Below are 19,160 nucleotides of genomic sequence, written 5' to 3'. Positions count from 1 at the left end.
CCGCTGCAGAAAACGAAGGTAGGCTTAGGGGACTTCCAGAGAAGCTTGCTATTTATCACCCATCTTAATACTTCTTCCTCCCTCATATTTACGGATGCATGACCTACTGCTATGCAACAGATACCATTTGTCATATGTAGATCTGCAGCCTTGGTATAAAATATTGGTTTCTGGCAGGCACGTGCACAGTTTTTAATCTATGTAGTAATTTATGTTATGTTATGTAAAAAAAAAAAGGTTTATAATGGAGGTGAATGAAAGCTGCAATCAAATTAAAAAGGCTAGCTATCATTGATAAATAGGTATATTGTTCAAATGGAAAAGGCATGTGAGCACTGCACAATGAAGGGCAGAAATAAAAAATACCCAAATCAAGACTCTTTGGGAGGTGAGTGATGACAGAGGGCTTTTTTTTAAGTTCTTTTTTGCACCTTGTGATTAATAAAAAAATGGCCAGGACACTTTTGTCATTTGGGACAAAAATACTGGTGCTGGAGCACCACGAGCAGTCTATCTGCACATGCCCGGTTCTCAGCATGGAAATGAGGCATGGATTCCCAAGGAAATAGGATTAATCAGATAGCATGCGATGGGCGCGGAAGGGGGCATATTCCAACCAGTGTACTTTACAGGTTCAATTCAATTGACATTGTAATACTTCATGTAGCCTATTAAAATGGGTCACAGCATGCTTTAAAAATAGTGGTGATGTGATTAAACATGACAATGAGTTTCGGGTTGGAGCTTTTCATTTGATCATTTCCACTGACAAAGACATAATAGTTTCGGCAATGGTTTCTCAGTGGGTATCCGGAAAAGGTCTCGTGTTCCCGGAGTGATGATTACCCAGTTCATAGAGACGCTGCCAGAGGGGAGGAGTCATCCAGACTTTACCCGCAAGCCAATTGCTTTGACTATTCAAGAAGGTAGGTACTAATGACTAACTCAATTAACTTTAAATCATCAATTTTGCAATTCAGAGAGCAAAAACCTATTGATAATAATGATTGCATTCTGCAGGGAAATTTGCTTTCTTTAAAGCCATTGTCACCGGAGATCCTAAACCCACTGTGTCATGGAGCAGAAATAATGGAGATGTGTCTGACACTTCAAAATATCAGAGCAAATATGACGCCAACTCCAATGAGCATACATTTGAGGCAAGTGATTCGCCAAATAGTATGTTGAAAATGTGAAAAGCAGTTTGTCATTGTCTTTGCTAACCAGTCATTCACCGTGTCGCCCCGTGAAAGAGTATAATGAATGGATTTGGTCTATTGTTTGACTTGTAATGTGCTTTTACTATATTGACACACAGATTGTGGTTTGAAATGCACAGCACTATGTTCTGAATCTTCCAGATGCCAAATGTCACAGCGGCTCAAGCAGACACATACAAATGTTTTGCGACTAATGAATTCGGACAAGCCATGGTGACAGTTGTTTTGAATGTTATTGAAGGTAAGACCCATCTGTTGTCAGGGTTAGAAATGATCAATGGCAGGTGTTAAATCTTTATTGTGTGTCCTTAAAATGTATTTCTATATCAATCAAACGAGGGAATTTTTGTGTTTTCCAGTTGGCTACAAAAAGAACAAAGCCCAGCAAAATGCAACAGAACCCATCAACGGTGGTTTTAAGAAATTCCTACGGAAAAGGTCAGCTATCTTTAAGATAATGTTTCTTTAAAAAAAACAACAACAAAAAAACACCAACCCAGCAAAGCACTCCTGTTTCTTCTCTTCAGTAAAGTACGTCCAAAATCGGAGCAAGCAGAGAAGAAGGATGGAGAGTTGGATCCTAAATTTTGGGAGCTGCTACTTAGCGCTGATAAGAAAGACTACGAGAGAATCTGTGCAGAGTATGGAGTGACTGATTTTCGCTGGATGCTGAAGAAACTCAATGAAATGAAGAAGGAACGAGAAGAGGAACAAGCTGAGGTTACACGGATTTTTTCATATGGTCACAGAACGCATATTCAGCCATTCTGCCATTTTCTAACATAGGAGTTTCCCCATTGAGGGAATAATAAAGGATTATCTTATCTTATCTTATCTTAATTTCTGTTCTCTTTTTATCACAGTTTGTCAAGAACATATCCAACCTGAGACCTATCCGGGTGAATGCAGACGGTACTGCATCCTTTGAGATTGACATGGAACTTATCGAGCAGAGCAGCTCAATATACCTGTATAAGGTCAGGTAAAAACAAGGCTACACCATTTACGATCCTACCAAAGGTCATGGACTAACCTGGATTCGGTGTCTTTGCTGAAAGATCAACATTCTTGTAGAAACTGTGGCTCATACTATACAGATTTTATTTTAATTCTTGTTTCAAATATTTTATGTTTCAGTATGTTTTCTTGAAGCATTCCGGCCCTGAATTGTGACTTCCCTCCACAGGATGGTGAAATGGTTCCCTACACAAAAGAACTAGGAGATATGATGAAGCACAGTCTGAGGAGAGTAGGGAGGAAGTATATTTTCAGCATAAGGGATCTCATGCCAGAAGATGGCGGATTCTACCAGTTGGATGTAGCTAATGTGAACGTATTTTCCACAGATTTGAAAAGTAAGTGAACACAGTTCTAAAAGTTATCAGAACGTACATTTTTAGGTGTTTTTTCCTCCTACTTGAAGCATTGCTGCAGTTAGTCTTAGTTGATACTACCTCTTTGAAATCATTCTATTTCAGTTCCCATGGTTGACTTCTTGGTGAAAATTCAGGAAGTAAAGGCGATGGAGAGAGAAGACGCCATATTTGAGTGTGTCCTTTCCACGCCCCTTGCCAAGATTTCATGGTTTGGAAAGAATCTGCCCTTGGAACAAGGAGATAAATATGATATTGAGGTTTCTGAGGACAAGCTCATTCATAGACTAGTGGTCAAAGACTGCATGGTTGTAGACAAAGGCATTTATTCTGCCACTGCAGGAATCAAATCATGTAACGCCTGGCTTGTTGTTGAAGGTATGTTCTTCAATCTACATTTAGATCATTATTAAAATAATCAACGGCACTTCAGTACTCCCATCTCACTCTAGCTGATAAAGATGCTGGTAAGGGCAAGAAGTCTATGAGGAAGACAACAAGGGCTGGGGGGTCCGGTATCGACCTGCAGAAGGTGGCTCAAGAGCAACATGAAAAGTTGGAGAAGCAGAAAGAGGAACTGAAAGAACAAATCAAAGCTGCAGAAGAAGCCCCACTCCCATCTGAAACTCCCAAACCAGGTAAGACTGCCCAACCCAACACTTCACCAAAACATGAAGGGACGACAATATGGATGGAATTATGCGGTTTTATCTGAAAACATTTCTTCATTTTTGAGTTGCAGTTGCATCTTTTTTTTTTATTCATCAACTTTCAGTTTGCCTGCATTGATATATTTTTGACCCAGCAACAAGTGTGAATATTTAACAGGAAATAAGAAAACGGAAGATGTGCCCTCTGATACGGCGGTTGCGGAGGCAGGAGACAGTGGTAAGAAAATTTAATATTCTACATCAGGAAAATAACATGAAGCTGATTAAAAATAGCATTCAAAAGCATTTGAAGAAATTGGTACACTCGCAGTATCTTTTGTAGATAAAACATACCAAGAAAAATAAGAAATAAAAACTTTCAGGGATTTGCATGATTAATGTATAAATGAGCCGTTTTCTTTTGGTTGCTTTGTCAGATAATGAGTGTACGCATGTAAACGTTGAGCCAGCACCTGTAGCTGCAACAGATGGTAAGGCAAAAATCATTCATGGTATTTCTTATTGTTCCTTTGGGTTAACTCTATTAAGCACACTCAATTGCTGTTCTCAGAACCTGTGATCACATGTGGACTCTCTAATATCTACTGTCTACGTGGGAAGTCAGCTGTACTAAAAGTCACGATGAACATGGACTGCGACGGCACCTGGTTTAAAGATGGAGAACCAGTAAATGATTTTTCTTTTGTTGTTGAAGATTTGAAGTCTTGAAATGCTCTAATTACACCTAAACATAAGAACACGTCCATGATATTGTCTTACCATTTATATTTTGGATGGCAGCGCAAGGCAAAATGACTTTTCTTTCCATTTGTGATTTATTAGATAGGTGCTGGTGCTGGAATCAGCACGAGCAAAAAGTCCACCTCTCACATGCTGACTTTTGAAAACTGCCGAGATGAGGATTCTGGCCTGTACCGCTTTGTATCAGGGGATCAGAGTACACAAGGAAAGGTCACCGTTGGAGGTACTATATTTGAGTTAAAATGTTAGAAGTGCTCATTTGCATGCATTACACTCAATTACTATTTGTGCATTGTAGACGTACCGGAATTTGACCCTGACGACCTTCACAAGTTCTGCAAGCCATTGACAGTGAGAGTGGGCCACAATGCAACTTTCAAAATGCCCTTTGCACCTCAGGAGTCTTTGACTGTTAATTGGTCTAAGAATGGCTCAGAGGTCAAAGATGGAGGAGGAGTAAAGATTGTGAAGGAGCCCAATCACAGCCGGCTGCTCTTCAAAGACTGCCTGCGGGCAGACATGGGGGAAATTAAAATTCAACTTAAAAATCCATTTGGGACCGCAGAAGCTACCTCTCAGCTTTTTGTGCTCGGTAAGATACTAAAGCTGGGCAAAAACGGGTGCCCCTTTCAAGCTGTATTCCAAGCAGGCTGCTTTATTTTTGAATAAATATTTCTAAAAATGGAATAGTATTTGCCCAGCTCAATGTGAAATAGCAATGAACACCAAATGCAGACGAGATAAGACTTGTCCATTTGTTCCAAGTGTTGCACACTAATTAAAAGAAATAAAACAGTTGTGTTTTTCTGCATAGACCGTCCAGGTCCACCAGAGGGTCCGGTGGAGACGCTTGATACAACCTCGTCTCTCATTGAGATCAAATGGAAACCTCCCAAAGATGACGGCGGATGCCCAATCACAAACTACAACATTGAGCGCCAGCAGGCAGGCCACAATCTGTGGACCAAACTCGGACATGTCTCCGGCGACAAGACTACCTTTAGGGACAGGAACGTGACCCACGGAAAGAAATACAGCTATCGAATTTATGCCGAGAACTCTGAAGGCCTTGGCGAATTCCTGGAGACAGCTGATAGCATTATGGCTGGCATCATGAGTGAGAAACTGAAAAAAATCTCATTAATCAATCCCCTTGGGCTCTCTGAATATTTTTGGAAATATTCTGCAGTCAATGCGTAGATGCCGTCCAATTATTCCTTCTAATGATAATACGAATGTTAACTTGTTTCTTACTGCAGTACTTTCTGGGCCGCCCAGTGCCCCCAAAGTGGTCAGTGCATCAAAGACCTGTATCACACTGACGTGGACCCCTCCCGAAGATGACAGGGGAGTACCCATCATCGGTTACCAAGTGGAGAAACGGAAGAAGGACACAAATCAGTGGATTTCCTTGAACGCGGTGAATGAACCCATTGAAGGTTAGTCATAGACATGCAAGCATCCTGTATAAAATGATTAAGAGTAGACAGTTTTGACAGCCACATTGTTTTTCACCTTCTCTGCAGATGTCAACTATGCAGTTAAAGACATCACTGAAGGAGCAGAGTACGAGTTCAGGGTTCTTGCAATTAATGAGTCTGGAGCGGGGGATCCGAGCCCCCCGTCTGCAGTGGTGTGTGCAAAGAATCCCAACAGTAAGTTGTTTATCTCTCTTGCTGTAAATATAACAAGAGTTAACTTGAGGCAGTGATGATGTTTTTGTCTTTCCATCCAGTGAGGCCTTACTTCAAAGACCCAGAAGACTTTGTTGTTATCAGAGCAGGAAATTCAGCACGTGTAAAAATTCTCTATGAGGTATGGCCACACGAGCTGTGAGTATTAGTCTTCAAACTTTCTATTTTATTGATGGATTTATTTACATTGTGACAATCACTTGATAGTGATATCTAATGTATGCAGGCTGAACCCCCACCGGAGATCACATGGCTCAAGGACGATGAAGCGTTACCCCCTTGGGTGAAAGTCATCAATTCTGAAGGAATGTCCCAGCTTGTTATTCATTCATCGAAGCGCTCAGACTCCGCCAGCTACACAATCATAGCCAAAAACTCAGTCGGACAGGCTTCTTTTGATGTTGAGGTTAGAGTTACAGGTAAGAACAATCTTAACCAAGTTTCCTATTAAGTGCAACCAGTGAAGCTGGATATTTCTTTAAAACTACATTGAATTGTAGCTTTATAAAGTCCCACATTTTGCAAGATTTGGATCATTAATATTTACATAATGTGGATACTGGAGCAGCCACACCCGGAAGGTTGCTGGTTCAATTCCGGCCAGGACCGCACGTACTGTAAAGCGAATTTCTGGTCTGTTCCCTGACTAAGTCACTAACGTAAAACTAGATTTGGCTAGATTTCAGAAATACACACCTGCAAAAGAGAGATGTTAATAGTTTGCTATATTTGAAACCAGATGAACCAAAGAGCCCAGGCCCAGTGGAATTGGAACAAACAGTCCATGGCAAAGTGGTGATAACATGGGCTCCATCGCCGGACGAGGAGCTTGATGACAGACTTTACTACAGGGTGGCTCAACGCGACTCCAACACCAGGGTGTGGAAAATTGTTGCAGATCGCCTATTCACCCACACACACACAGTTACCAACATCCTTCCGGGGCTTGAATATCATTTCCGGATCTTCGCCAAGAACGACATGGGGGTGTCGGAGCCGTCGCAGTCACCAACATGGGGAATTAATGGCAACAGAGGTTTGTTACTCTCAACAGTTCATCCCAAGAATGTTAGCACTGTAACTTTTGAGTTCAATTTGAAAGATACAATGATCATATTATACAATTAAATCTTATCCATTTTATTCTCTGTCAAGTTCCAATCCCGCACAAAGGAATCAACTCAACCAATATCAGCTTTGAGAGACCCCCATCCATCTTGGTCCCTCTGAAGTTCCATGCACCACCAAAAGGTTACCAGGTCTACATGACGTGTGCCGTGCGAGGGTTCCCAACGCCCAGCGTGTCCTGGTTCCTCAATGACCAATGTATCAACTCAGACAAAAACTACTATATCACCAATTCTTTCGGCGTATGCTGCATGTATATTCTCAGAGTGCGGCCAAAGGACAGCGGAGAATATAAAGTTGTTGCCATTAACTCATTTGGCAAGGCAGAATGCTCCACTAAACTCATTGTTAGAGGTGGGTTTATCTGAATTTAATGACATGGTTTATTCTGTATAGTAGTTCCTCTTTTCATTTTCTTTCTCTCCACAGATTGAATCAGCAGGAGGGCCTTATCGGATGTTGTTTTATTTGAGAGAACAGAGGGAAAAAAAAGCAGTAGGTAATGTAAGGAAGACTGGATAGTCATTTTTAATAGTGGTAACTTGTTTATTTGAAATGCTATAAATGAACTACAAATGCTTTCGGGATCATGACTGAAATAAATCATCAAGTTGCGACCTATGTGTTTGTTTTTACTCGGATTTTATACATTAAATAATTCCATGCAACTGTTTTTGTCACACTTAATAAAAGGACACTGTATTGTTTATGTATGTGATTGGCTGTGACCATTACTGATGAATATGTAGCTGTACTAGGGGTCCCAACACTATACCAGCCAAGTTCTATGAGACTTTGTCGGCATTTTTTTCCCGGAAATCTTTTTTACAATTTAAGGGGCATTCATATTAAAATGTCCAACTGACAAAATCCAACATGTGGTTACAACATACTGTTATATTTTTAAATGGCGAAATTGTAGGGGCTGATGACACCTTAAAGGATCACAGGGCATCTTTCAGGCTTAAGAACAGTCCGACCATTTTTCATTGCCCTTCCATATTTAACACAGCTGTAAAATGACCATTTGATCCTCTACCGTACCTATCATATAACCTTTAAGAGGAGCTACCAGTCCAAATTTCAATTTCTTTCCTGGTCGAATAAAGTGTTGTTCTCCAGCCATAGACTAGATTTTGGTATTTAGGTGACCATTCAGGCATTCTGGATGAGCTTGACCCCAAACAATCTGAGCCTCCAGTCGTGCTCAACACACTTGCGCCTCATGAGTTGTCATCTTTTTATAACGCTGCATGACTTGCCCGGCAGAAAGGGGATGCTGTGAGATTTTTCATTGACACTTTGGAGTGTGACAAAATGTCTCATGTTAACGTTTATCAGCCGTTAAAGTCCGCAGTTGAAAGATCACGTTACAAGGACACTGCCAGCGGGAATACTCGCGATCAACGCTTTGTGGGTCGTTAGAGTAGAGCGCCAACATAGCTTACTAGGCATCAGAAAACTATGCCACTCAAATATATGAATAACAGACTGCCATATATCATCAATCTGTTGTCCAAATTGTAAACTTCCTGTCGTCAAAGGTTTCATATTGTCATTATTAACGGTGTATATTGTTCAATGAATATGGCCAATAGCAGATTAAGTCACGATTATGTTTCCAGTTCAAATGTGAGGCTATCACTTTTATTAGGATGAGTAAAAGGAACTGCTGCCCTTCACTTCTGCTTTAATATGGCTTTTTACCAACTGCATTTCGACCACGTAAGGATTTCGGCCTTTTATTGCCAAACAAATAGGGGTGCCAACGCCCTCCACGTTAGATAGACGAGAAAACAGATTGGGGAACGGACAGATCGACCAAGGGTTGCAAGTAAGTTATGTTGGATTCTTATTTTGAATGAATTATTAAATGGAGAATATTTCTAAATGAATGCTTTTGAATATTAAACTGAAAAACAGTAAAGCATTGGGCTAAAGTAGATTTTGAAAAATGGATATAGGATTACTATTTTTAAATATTTCTTTCTGACTAATAGCTACCCCAATGTTACGTTAAAGCAGTCTAAGTAAACTAAAAAGTAAATCCACCGCAAGTATCACAACTTTTCTTGTAAACATTAAACATTGAAGCTCCTCCAATAATACTAAACAGATATTTGCAATAACAGTGTGGTTTATTTTAGCGAGTGTTTCCCTGTGATTAATAAATGAGCATGGCTATGGTCTCTTAAATTAAAATGAAAAATGCCACCGGGCAATAGTAATGACACAGAGCTAATTCTATTCTTATTTAAAAGAAGAAAAAAAATACACACTTTGTGCTATGGGTACAAGTAAGTCAAAGACAAAACACATTCATTGCTGGCACGCAACACAGAAGAATAAAACTTGGCATTATTAGAGGACATTTAACCAACATGACGCGGGAACAATTACATGTTAAGTGGTAGTGCTGAGGTTTCGGATGACAGTGGTATGAACTCCCAGTGTCTACAGTCTTCCTGTCAATGTTTTGAAATGATTCCTCTTTAAACACATTTGATTCAAATGATCAGCTCATCAGCAAGCTCATGATAATGATCTGGATCATTTCAATCTGGTGTGTTGCAGGAGGGACACATATCTAACCTAAATAATTGTCACAAAGATTTGCCAATGTATTTCCCTTTGTTTCCCAGATACACCGAGGCAATGAGTTTAAATGCAAAGGAGCCGCCAAAAGGTAAGGTTTTGTGCCAGTTTTTTTGAGTGCAGTCATTTTTTTTAATAGCAATGTCCGCAAGCAAAAAAAGCAATGAAACATGTAAAGTTGAACAATTCAAAGACTCTGGTTGTCCTAATTTCAACACATTTTTCCAATTACCGTAATTTTCGGACTATAAGTCGCGGTTTTTTTCATAGTTTGGGTGGAGGGGCGACTTATACTCAGGAGCGATTTATATACATATATATGTTTTTTTTTTCACTTTTTTGGGCATTTTATGGCTGGTGCGACTTATACTCCGGTGCGATTTATAGTCCGAAAATTACGGTAAGTTACATTCCATGTTTTATGGCAGTGATTGCCACAGCTCACCTGTTTTTCCGAATTTGTTCCGGTGACGTTCGCAAGGCGACCCCATGGCCACTCTGACATCAATTTCATTCAACAGCAGATGCCAGTACAGGAAAAAATTGGCAGCCTCCTGAGAAGGATAAAAACGGGTGGATTATTTTGATTAAATCTTGTTCCACAATCACAAAGAAAACGCAAAATTGAAACGTCACAAGATTTGCAGGTGCCTGTATTGGAATCAGAATCTCATAATTGTTGCGTGATGAGAAATTGGTCTTGAAATATTTATATTAGATAACACAACAGATGGATTCGTCCAATGCATTTATGATCAATACGTTTGAATATGTTTGATGAGACCTCATTAAAAAAGACACAATAAGTCTTTGAAAAGCATGACCCCTTGTTCTTATTCGCTCATTCTATGCTGTGTCTCATCCCCAAGGATGAAAATTAAACTATATTTCACAAACCTGCAGACAGGAAATTTGACTCCAGATGCCTGCATTAGTGTCTCAGCATGACTTGGATATCAGTTCGATACAGCCAACTAATTGTCATGGCTCCTCGAGCCCAGTGCAAGTCCAAATCAAAAGAATAGCGTTTGGTATGCAGAACTAAACAAACGGCCGCCGTCCTGACAGACTTTGGATTAGTGTGAATCAGCGCTCGAGGAACACGCTTACCCCAAGTCCTGCCTGCATTCCAATGATAGAAGTGCACCGCAGCAGCTCCAAACCCCTGGAGAGATGACGCATTGAATATTCAACGCGTACGGGAGTCAAGCCGCTACTGGGGGAAAAAATAAATCAAAAAATATGATGATGAGCGTGTAATCTTGCAGAAACTTTCAATGCTAATGGTAAAATAATAAGACAACCTTGGGATGTGCGCGTTAATGTGTGACTTCAGAGGCAGAGCAGGAGGCTGTGATACTCTTTGAAGTTCACTTTGGAGCTGTGTCTTCACATTGTCAAAGCAATTTTGCTCATTTTGCGCTTTTGAATGGAGGAAACCCTTTTCTACCGTCAATCTGCATTGCACACACACACACACCCCCGGCGAGTCATTATTTGCATTATCACCTGACTTCCGCCGCTGACAATGGAAAGTGGCTTTGAAAAGTAAAGGAACATGCATTTGCACTAGTTCGCTGATCGTAAATTGCATGTATGCAAGTTACATGTCTTTGAAATTTCAAGCAAGTCCAACTTTGCCGTGGCAACAATCAAGTTTGTCAAATCCCATTAAAAAAAAGTGCAATATCATCTGCGCACGCACTATAGTCTAATTTTTTTTCTTCAATAATATTGTAGCAATGGAATTAAGTGGAAGAATTAAGCACATCCAACTGTTTTCATCATCATCATCCATCTAGGCCCCAATTTATATGTGATGCATTGTTGGGCCTCACGCTTGAAGCCAGAGGGCCGCCATCTTGGGTTGCCACTGTTACTTTTTACATTTTTGCTGAAAACACTCTGATTACTGGGTGTTCTATGCTAGGATACTCTCTAAGAACAAACTTCGCTGTTTGCATTGACATCGTCGTTGCATTGCATTTTATGAAAACAAGACAACATGCGTTTTCTCATTAGGTGCATTAAAAATAATAAAAACCAAATTGAGATTGGCATGTTGGCTTTGCCCTTGAAAAGCTTTGCAGTTTCTCATGTGCAAAATTAATTGCCCAATCCTGGCCTGGACAGTTAACAAAGATTTATGGCGACAATTGACTCTGTAAGCGATAAATGTGCCTTATATTATTCTTATAAAAATAGTTCATAAACTGTTAAAAGAAAAAACAATAAACCTTTAACTCTGTCAGTTACAAGCACTGGCAAACAAACAAATCACATTTTAACGCCCTCAATTCCACATTCAAATGGCTAACATTTATATATGATATATATTTGATATAAATTAATTTATTAATAATCATTGGCAAAGTTCAGATCCCAAAAGTGGTTATGAGTCACCATGTAGTATGATGCTCTCACTCATATCGCAACAGATGGTGTTTATTTCTTTCAACACCTGCTGTATGAAGCTTCTGTTGAGTCATCTTCATTTAGCTTAGAAAAGAGTCAAATGCCTCAAATCTGTCTGACATCTCCATTCAACGTAAACACGTCTCAGTCGTTTTGAGCCGGCTGCAAGATGTAAGATTCTGAATGCTAAAAATCACTTTATTTTTTTCGGGATCCAGAAATACTATTAAATACACCGGTTCATAAATATTGTGTAAGCTTTAAGTATAATTTAATCATACAGAAAAAACACACCAGTTTACATACCCAGCTCATTCAGTCACATACTAAATCATATAAATTTAGTTCACATGTTTTGGACAAGGGTCCGGTAGAATTATTATGCAGTGTTGACAAGATGAGAAAGGAAAGCACCCCATCTTGTGTATTTACAATAGAAGTGCAATAAGTGATGAAACATAAATGTATTGCTTGGACTGCTATTGACAGAGTTTTGTATCATGGATTTAATTTATAAACTCTAATTCATTCTTTTGATTGAACTATTCTAATAATTACAAACTGTAGTGATAAACTACTTTGTAGTTTTCATAAGCTTGCAATATAATATACTGTATAATATACATATCTATACTGTATCACAACCATCATCTACCTTCATTAAGCTTCTGCGAAATCTTCTTTGTCTGTTAGTGGCGATCACAAGGAGGTCCAGGGTTCACGGCGTCATGATTACTCAGGTGGTCCAGCAAGTTCCAGCAGGAAAATCCACACCTGACTTTACCCGAAAGCCCATGGCCATGACTGTCAATGAAGGTAAGAAAAACGAGCCTTTTCAAGGCTTGTCACATTCTGTCCTTTTTTTATTTTGATTCTATTTGTTTTATTCCTAAGGGAGAAGAGCTTTTTTCAAAGCAATCGTGAGTGGTGAGCCGCCACCGAGCGTCACGTGGGGACGAAACAAGGGGGATGTCAATGACGCAGACAAGTACAAGATTAAATATGAAGAAAAATCCAAAGAACACATCCTTGAGGTGAGAAATAAAAACTCAGACCTAACAACCAACACAAAATATGGCTTTGTATTCAAAAGGCACATCTTTACATTCTCATGTACAGTACATCGTGGCAAATAGTCTATACCAATGACACATTCTGCACACAGATACCACAAGCAAAACCAGAACTTGCCGATACATACAAATGCTTTGCCACCAATGAATATGGAACAGCTGTTTGCTCCGCCACCCTTATTATCATTAAAGGTGAGACACAGACTATACTTTACAGAATTGACAAATCATCAAAAGAGCCTTCAAGTTGGGAGACAAATGTCAAGACTCAAATTTATGATTTACATTGCCACAAATGTGGTTTTGGCATTTGTAGATTTTACTTATCAGCGGTTATCTTTCAGCAAAGGACGATGCACCACAGGATTTCAGAAAGATGCTCAAGAAAACGTAGGTTTGAAACAAAGATTAATTGTAAGCAGTTAGCCGTAACCAACGGTAAGCAAAATATTTTTGTTCAGCGTTGTCGTCACCAAGAAAAAACCACTGCCTCCAAAAGAGGGAGAACTGGACCCCAAACTCATGGAAGTGCTCCTCACGGCACCAAAGAAAGACTATCAAAGAATATGCTTGGACTTTGGAGTTACAGATTTCCGCTGGTTGCTGAAACGACTGAATCAGTTGAAAAAGGAAAGGGCAGATGAACAGGCGAAGGTACCGCATTGAAAGAATACTGCTAATGTCTATTTCCAACCAATTCAAAACATGTTCTTTCCTCTCAAGGTTGTCGAAAATCTCGGCAATGTGAGACAAATTGAAGTGAAGCCTAGCGGAAAGGCAGAATTCAGCCTTGACATGACTTTACTGGATCCTAACAGCAAGATTTATCTGTACAAGGTCAGTTCTGATTGTCGGCACTTCTGATGTTACTGCACTTGTTAATGCCTGATCTCTTTGCTTGACAAGGATGGGAACAGGGTCCCGTATGGGAACAATGGAAACTCCAAGCATAGCCTGCAGAAACGTGGAAACAAATATTGTTTCACCATCAAAGATCCCCAACCAGAAGACGCTGGCTTGTATCAGGTTGATGTTGGAGAGACAACCGTTCTAACTACTGACTTCCAAAGTATGCACTTCCCATGATAGAGATTTATCAGTGTAACATTATTATGCATCTCTTGTGCTTCCCCAGTGCCTGCAGTGAGCTTTGCAGACAAGATTAATAATACGAAGGCCTTGGAAAACAAAGATGCCTCTTTTCAATGCGTCTTGTCAACACCGCTCAACAGAATAACATGGTCAACGTCAGATTCATCACTTGAACACGGCGACAAATATGAGATAAACGTCTCGGAAGACAAACTGATTCATACGCTCACCATTAAAAACTGTGAAAAGGCTGACAACGGAACATATTATGCTATTGCTGGCACTGCGTCATGCAAAGCATCTCTTGTGGTGGAAGGTGGGTCATTTGCATCTACATATAATATTTACAACATGCCATCACTGATCCTGATCAAATTGGGACATTTCTAATCCATCAAATGAAAATTTACCATTTATCTTTGTTTTTTTTTTTAATTTAGCCGATCCAAATGCCCATAAAGGTCTAAAGAAATCTAAAGATCAGCATGAGCTGGCTAAATTGGAGATAGAGGACACAGAGGAAAAGGATGGACGGAATGAGTCGAGCAGGAAGATCGGCGCTGGAGTAGGCGACGATTCTAGTGGAAAGAGTGATATAACCAAGAATGATAGGTCCAATCACAGCCATGGCTGGAAAACTGATGGTGAAGGGAAAAGTGAGAACAATAACAGCCTCCTGGGAGGCAGAGATGAAAGCCAGAAGGTTGATGCAGGCAAGGAGCGAGTACAAGCAGGCCTAACAGTGTCTGATGTGTCACAAGGTAGGCCCAAAGATATTTTTTTCAATAACAATCCAATCCACCAAAGTCTGGCGGTTTATAGATGACTGTACATTTTCTTTCCATTGGTTCTTTTCCAGATCAAGGTGTTCAGTTTGTCAGCGGCCTGTCAGATACTACAGCTGTTACAGGTGAACGGGCAGAGTTATTTTGTAAATTAAGCACTGAGAACGCTAAGGGAAGGTGGTACAAAAATGGGAAACTGGTGAGTAATATCTTCCAGCAACATCGTCGTCAATTCGTTGATACTTGTAAGGATTAAGGGTAATCAATTTTCATCTGACCAGCTCACCGATGATGATGATGGGGTCAAAATTATTCAAGATGGAGCTCATCACAAATTGATAATTGACTGCTGTAACAAAGAGGATGGAGCTGTGTATCGGTTCGAGTCAGATGGACGTAAATCAGAAGCTACATTGAATATTCAAGGTTAGAATTAAAAGTGACTCATTTTTTCTTTTTTTGAGGGGGTCTTGGTTTTGATCTTTTAAAACAACACCTTCCCCCTTCTCCCTAAAGATCCACCAAAGGTTGATGCTAGTGCTCTTGTAAAATTTGCAAAGCCAGTGGTGGTAAAAGCGGGCGAGACTGCTGAATGGAAGCTTCAATTCTCGGGCGGAGAGCCGATGAAGATTCAGTGGAGCAAGGACGATGATGAGCTTTTGCCTGCCCTTAATATGAGGATTGAAAAATCAGCCACATCGAGCAAACTACGCCTTGCAAAATGTCAAAGGAAAGACAGCGGCGAGATCAAAATTAAAATAAAGAATGAATTTGGTACCACGGAAGCAATTTCCAAACTTATAGTCCTGGGTGAGTCAAAGGAACCGATGCTACGGTAAGGTGAGGCATTTGGTAGCGCAATAATGATTCCATCCACAGACAAACCTACACCACCGCAAGGACCCGTGGAAATTCTGGAGAGTGCTGTGACATCTGTTGAATTCAAATGGAAACCGCCAAAGGATGACGGCGGATGTCCAGTCACAAACTACATCATAGAACGGCAGCAGGTTGGACGTAATAAATGGTCCAGTCTGGGACAGATCAGTGGCAACAGTACAGTTTACAGAGACTCTGATGTCGAACCCGGAAAGAGATACTGCTATCGGATCAGAGCCCAAAACTCAGAGGGTGTTAGTGACTGCCTGCAGACAGAAGCCATAGCCGCCGGAGTATTACGTAAGACTTCAATATGAGCCTCGGCCACCTTTCTGATCAGTTAAAAGTCAAAAAAGCTTTTGTCACAGGTTATCCGGGAGCGCCTTCGGCACCCAAAGTGGTCCGTGTCTGTAAGGACTGCATTAGTTTGGCTTGGAGTGCTCCATGCGACACCGGAGGAACCAAAATAGTGGGCTTTCATTTGGAAAAAAGGAAGAAAGGCACTAACAACTGGAGCCTTGTAAACCAAGAAGGACCAATAAAGGGTATGGAACTCATTTCATGAGCTACAATGAGCCAAAAATAAAAAAAATTTCCCTAGACTCCAAGTACGAGGTGAAAGACGTCTGTGAGGGAGTGGCATATGAATTCAGGGTGTCGGCAATCAACCTATCGGGTCCCGGGGATCCAAGCAATCCATCCGACACCGTAATTGCAAGAGATCCCATGAGTATGCGTGTGTCATCTAGAATCCTCCATGTGACCTTAGCACATTGTTTAAAGTCTTCTTACCTTACATTACTTTTATTGAAGAACCCCCAGGCAAAGTCACGGACCTCAGAGTAACATCCAGTGACTACGTAAGCTTGTCGCTGGCTTGGACCAAGCCCAAAGAAGTGAAAGGGTCGCAGGATGAAGCCCAAGGGTATTATGTGGAAATAAGACCCGGAGCAAGCTCAGATTGGACCCGATGCAACGCCGTCCCAATTACGACCACCACCTACACTGTACGTGGCTTAAAGGCCATGGCTGCCTACTGGGTGAGAGTAGTTGCTACCAATTACGGAGGTGATGGAGAACCTCGAGGCTTTGACAATCACATCATTGCCATGCCCCCTCCTGGTAAGAATCCATTTGAAGGATGACATTGGCTTTCTATGAATGTCTGCTGACAGTTGAAAGAAAGAAAGTCAGAAGAACCACAAATGAATGAATGGCTTTCTGCTGACATGAATACATGAAGACATTATGACAGTCATAGCTTCCAATGCAATTCTCCATTTGTAATGTTTCCACTTTGTGAATAATGCACTAAAGCTTGATTTGAAGAATATTGTGACTTGAATCAACATTTTCCTCAAATGGTTCAGCCCTGATCAACGGCAACATTGAGTCACTCAGGTAGTAAAGCCAAATTTCATTTCGTTCCAGCTGTGTTTTATGTTTACACACCCGTACACCCTGCCCATGCGGTTGTGAATTGAAATTGCTGAATACAAAAGTGCTACTTCTGCTCTGTGGCTCAATCAATTCAAGCACAGTGGGCCAGAAATGAGGTCCAAAGGATTATGCCGTTTGAATGAGAAAAATGACAATATTCATCTACTATGTAGCAAGTTTATGTGAAGAACAATATCATTTGAATTGACATGAAACATATTTTCATTTTCACCCCTAAAGTATGGCCAAAGTTCAAAGATCGCAATTTGAAAAACTTTGTGGTCGTGAGAGCAGGAAACACCGTTCGCCTCAACATCCCATTTGAGGTAATATAAAAAACAACAACAATAATCGCTGTGAATTTTTCATTTCAAGTGGATTTTAAAAAGTATTTGTCCAACAGGCATCACCCTTTCCAGAGGTCTCCTGGTTGAAAGATGGTGCTTTAGTCCCCAAGCACGTAACCGTCACCAACTCTGATAAAGCTTCTCAAATGTTGATCCCGACATCCGAGCGCTCCGATTCTGGAGTCTACACCGTTATCGTCAAGAATCTCGTCGGCCAAGAGAGCTTCAACGTGGAAATTAGGGTAACAGGTAAATGTCAGCATGACTGACCAACAAAATAAACAGTGTATATGAAAATCTGTATTTTCTTTCTCTTCATCAACGTTTTAGATGATCCCAAGCCTCCAGGTCCTGTGGAGCTGTATCAGAACGTCCCAGGAACCGTCACTGTGTCCTGGGCGCCCTCTCCAGACGAGACAAAAGACGACAGGCTGCACTATGTCATAACCAAGCGGGACTCCTTCAAGCCCACTTGGAGGACAGTGGCAGAAAACCTCTTCAACAACAAGTTTACTGTTGTAGATATTGTGCCTGGACGCCAATATCACTTCAGGGTGTACGCGAAAAATGACATGGGCCTATCAGCACCATCTGTTTCACCTGCGTTTGAAATTAAGAAGGAAAGAGGTAATAATATATTGCATCCATTATCTTTTCTTTATATATATTATCTTTTAAGGACCAGGCTGCAACATAAAGCTTGATTGTAAGTCGTTTATCAGCATGGTAGAGGTGTAACGATTAGTAATCACTAATTATTTTTGATGCTCAATTTTAATTACGAATTGACAGGCGTATTTTGTCTTTGCACTACAGAGAGGTTCAAGGTGAATGTTCCACCGAGGAAATCTGTGGACCTATCGTCAGCCCCGTCATTCATCACCCCACTGAGGCGCCATATTCCTCCAGAAGGCTACGAGTGTCACATGAGCTGTGCAGTCAAGGGGGACCCGGCCCCCCGTGTGGCATGGTACCATGACGACGTGAACCTGAGCGTCAATAGCAACTACTACATCACCAACGTGTGTGGTGTCTGTTCCCTGCTTATACTGAGGGTGGGTGCCAACGACGGCGGTGAATACAAAGTTGTTGTTGAGAACCATCTGGGGTCAGCAGAGTGCTCCATGATGCTGAAAGTCAGAGGTAAATATCATGCTTTTTTACGTACGGTACATTGGCTTACACGTTTTTGGCATATGGGTAAATTCAGGTATGATCTGGGTCACAGAATGAATTAAACTCACAACTCATGGCATCACTACTGCACAGCATGGAAAACGAAAGGTCAAGAAGTATATAACATAGTTAACATTTAAGCAGTCTTGTCCGATTTGTTGTAGCGTGTGCACCCCCCCAATTATGCTATAAGTATAATATTATAAAAGATTGTGTGGAATTTAATTGAAACTATCTGCTTTCTGTGTATTTGTTTACAGAGAGAAGGACATGGACCATGGAAGCTACAACAGAATACCTGTAGCAATGTTGTCGTCATGTCTGCATACGGAGCAATGACCCACTATTTTATTGCTGTAATAACTGATTAAAGTGTTTGTTCATCGGACAGCTGCTACTCCTCACTCAATCTTGCACCTGCCCACTTCAGAGTAGGTTAGGGGCGACAAATAATAATTGAGAGGGGCTGCCTGCACTGGTGGCCCCCGAAAGCTTTGCAGTGACAACAGCATTCCTGTTCACAATATTATC

The 19,160-nt window shown here is 40.8% G+C and overlaps 2 protein-coding genes across 2 annotated transcripts; both read left to right on the top strand.

Annotated features, from left to right (window-relative positions):
• On the top strand, positions 1–7,444 carry igfn1.4 (immunoglobulin like and fibronectin type III domain containing 1, tandem duplicate 4). The gene is made up of 23 exons (XM_037252702.1): positions 1–18; positions 804–926; positions 1,021–1,160; positions 1,362–1,461; positions 1,580–1,658; positions 1,748–1,940; positions 2,084–2,197; positions 2,407–2,575; positions 2,699–2,971; positions 3,046–3,231; positions 3,422–3,481; positions 3,681–3,734; positions 3,815–3,930; positions 4,087–4,228; positions 4,304–4,597; positions 4,820–5,122; positions 5,265–5,444; positions 5,532–5,660; positions 5,741–5,820; positions 5,926–6,118; positions 6,439–6,735; positions 6,855–7,181; positions 7,257–7,444. The coding sequence occupies exons 2-23, from the start codon at positions 839–841 to the stop codon at positions 7,259–7,261; spliced, it is 3,522 nt and encodes a 1,173-aa protein (XP_037108597.1). The 5' UTR covers positions 1–18; positions 804–838; the 3' UTR covers positions 7,262–7,444.
• Positions 7,445–8,478: 1,034 nt separating this feature from the next.
• On the top strand, positions 8,479–19,019 carry LOC119122992 (immunoglobulin-like and fibronectin type III domain-containing protein 1). Its single transcript, XM_037251729.1, has 23 exons — positions 8,479–8,661; positions 9,470–9,513; positions 12,531–12,653; positions 12,732–12,871; positions 13,003–13,102; positions 13,255–13,300; positions 13,372–13,564; positions 13,634–13,747; positions 13,817–13,979; positions 14,046–14,318; positions 14,443–14,763; positions 14,862–14,986; positions 15,069–15,213; positions 15,304–15,597; positions 15,667–15,966; positions 16,035–16,211; positions 16,268–16,396; positions 16,480–16,788; positions 17,347–17,432; positions 17,510–17,702; positions 17,784–18,080; positions 18,270–18,596; positions 18,890–19,019. The coding sequence occupies exons 2-23, from the start codon at positions 9,483–9,485 to the stop codon at positions 18,931–18,933; spliced, it is 3,930 nt and encodes a 1,309-aa protein (XP_037107624.1). The 5' UTR covers positions 8,479–8,661; positions 9,470–9,482; the 3' UTR covers positions 18,934–19,019.
• Positions 19,020–19,160: the final 141 nt, after the last annotated feature.

Source organism: Syngnathus acus, chromosome 5 (genome assembly GCF_901709675.1).
Source record: "Syngnathus acus chromosome 5, fSynAcu1.2, whole genome shotgun sequence".
Taxonomy (NCBI): Eukaryota; Metazoa; Chordata; class Actinopteri; order Syngnathiformes; family Syngnathidae; genus Syngnathus; species Syngnathus acus.
This window is presented reverse-complemented; position numbering and strand designations above follow the sequence as displayed.

Bases quoted from the DNA above. Each gene is read 5' to 3' on its own strand.
- igfn1.4 (XM_037252702.1), top strand. From the start codon at position 839: ATGATTACCCAGTTCATAGAGACGCTGCCAGAGGGGAGGAGTCATCCA. The intron at 1,161-1,361 runs GCAAGTGATTCG...TGAATCTTCCAG, and splicing joins CCAATGAGCATACATTTGAG to ATGCCAAATGTCACAGCGGC. The intron at 6,736-6,854 runs GTTTGTTACTCT...TTCTCTGTCAAG, and splicing joins GGGAATTAATGGCAACAGAG to TTCCAATCCCGCACAAAGGA.
- LOC119122992 (XM_037251729.1), top strand. From the start codon at position 9,483: ATGAGTTTAAATGCAAAGGAGCCGCCAAAAG. The intron at 13,301-13,371 runs GTAGGTTTGAAA...ATTTTTGTTCAG, and splicing joins AGAAAGATGCTCAAGAAAAC to CGTTGTCGTCACCAAGAAAA. The intron at 14,987-15,068 runs GTGAGTAATATC...TCATCTGACCAG, and splicing joins GGTACAAAAATGGGAAACTG to CTCACCGATGATGATGATGG.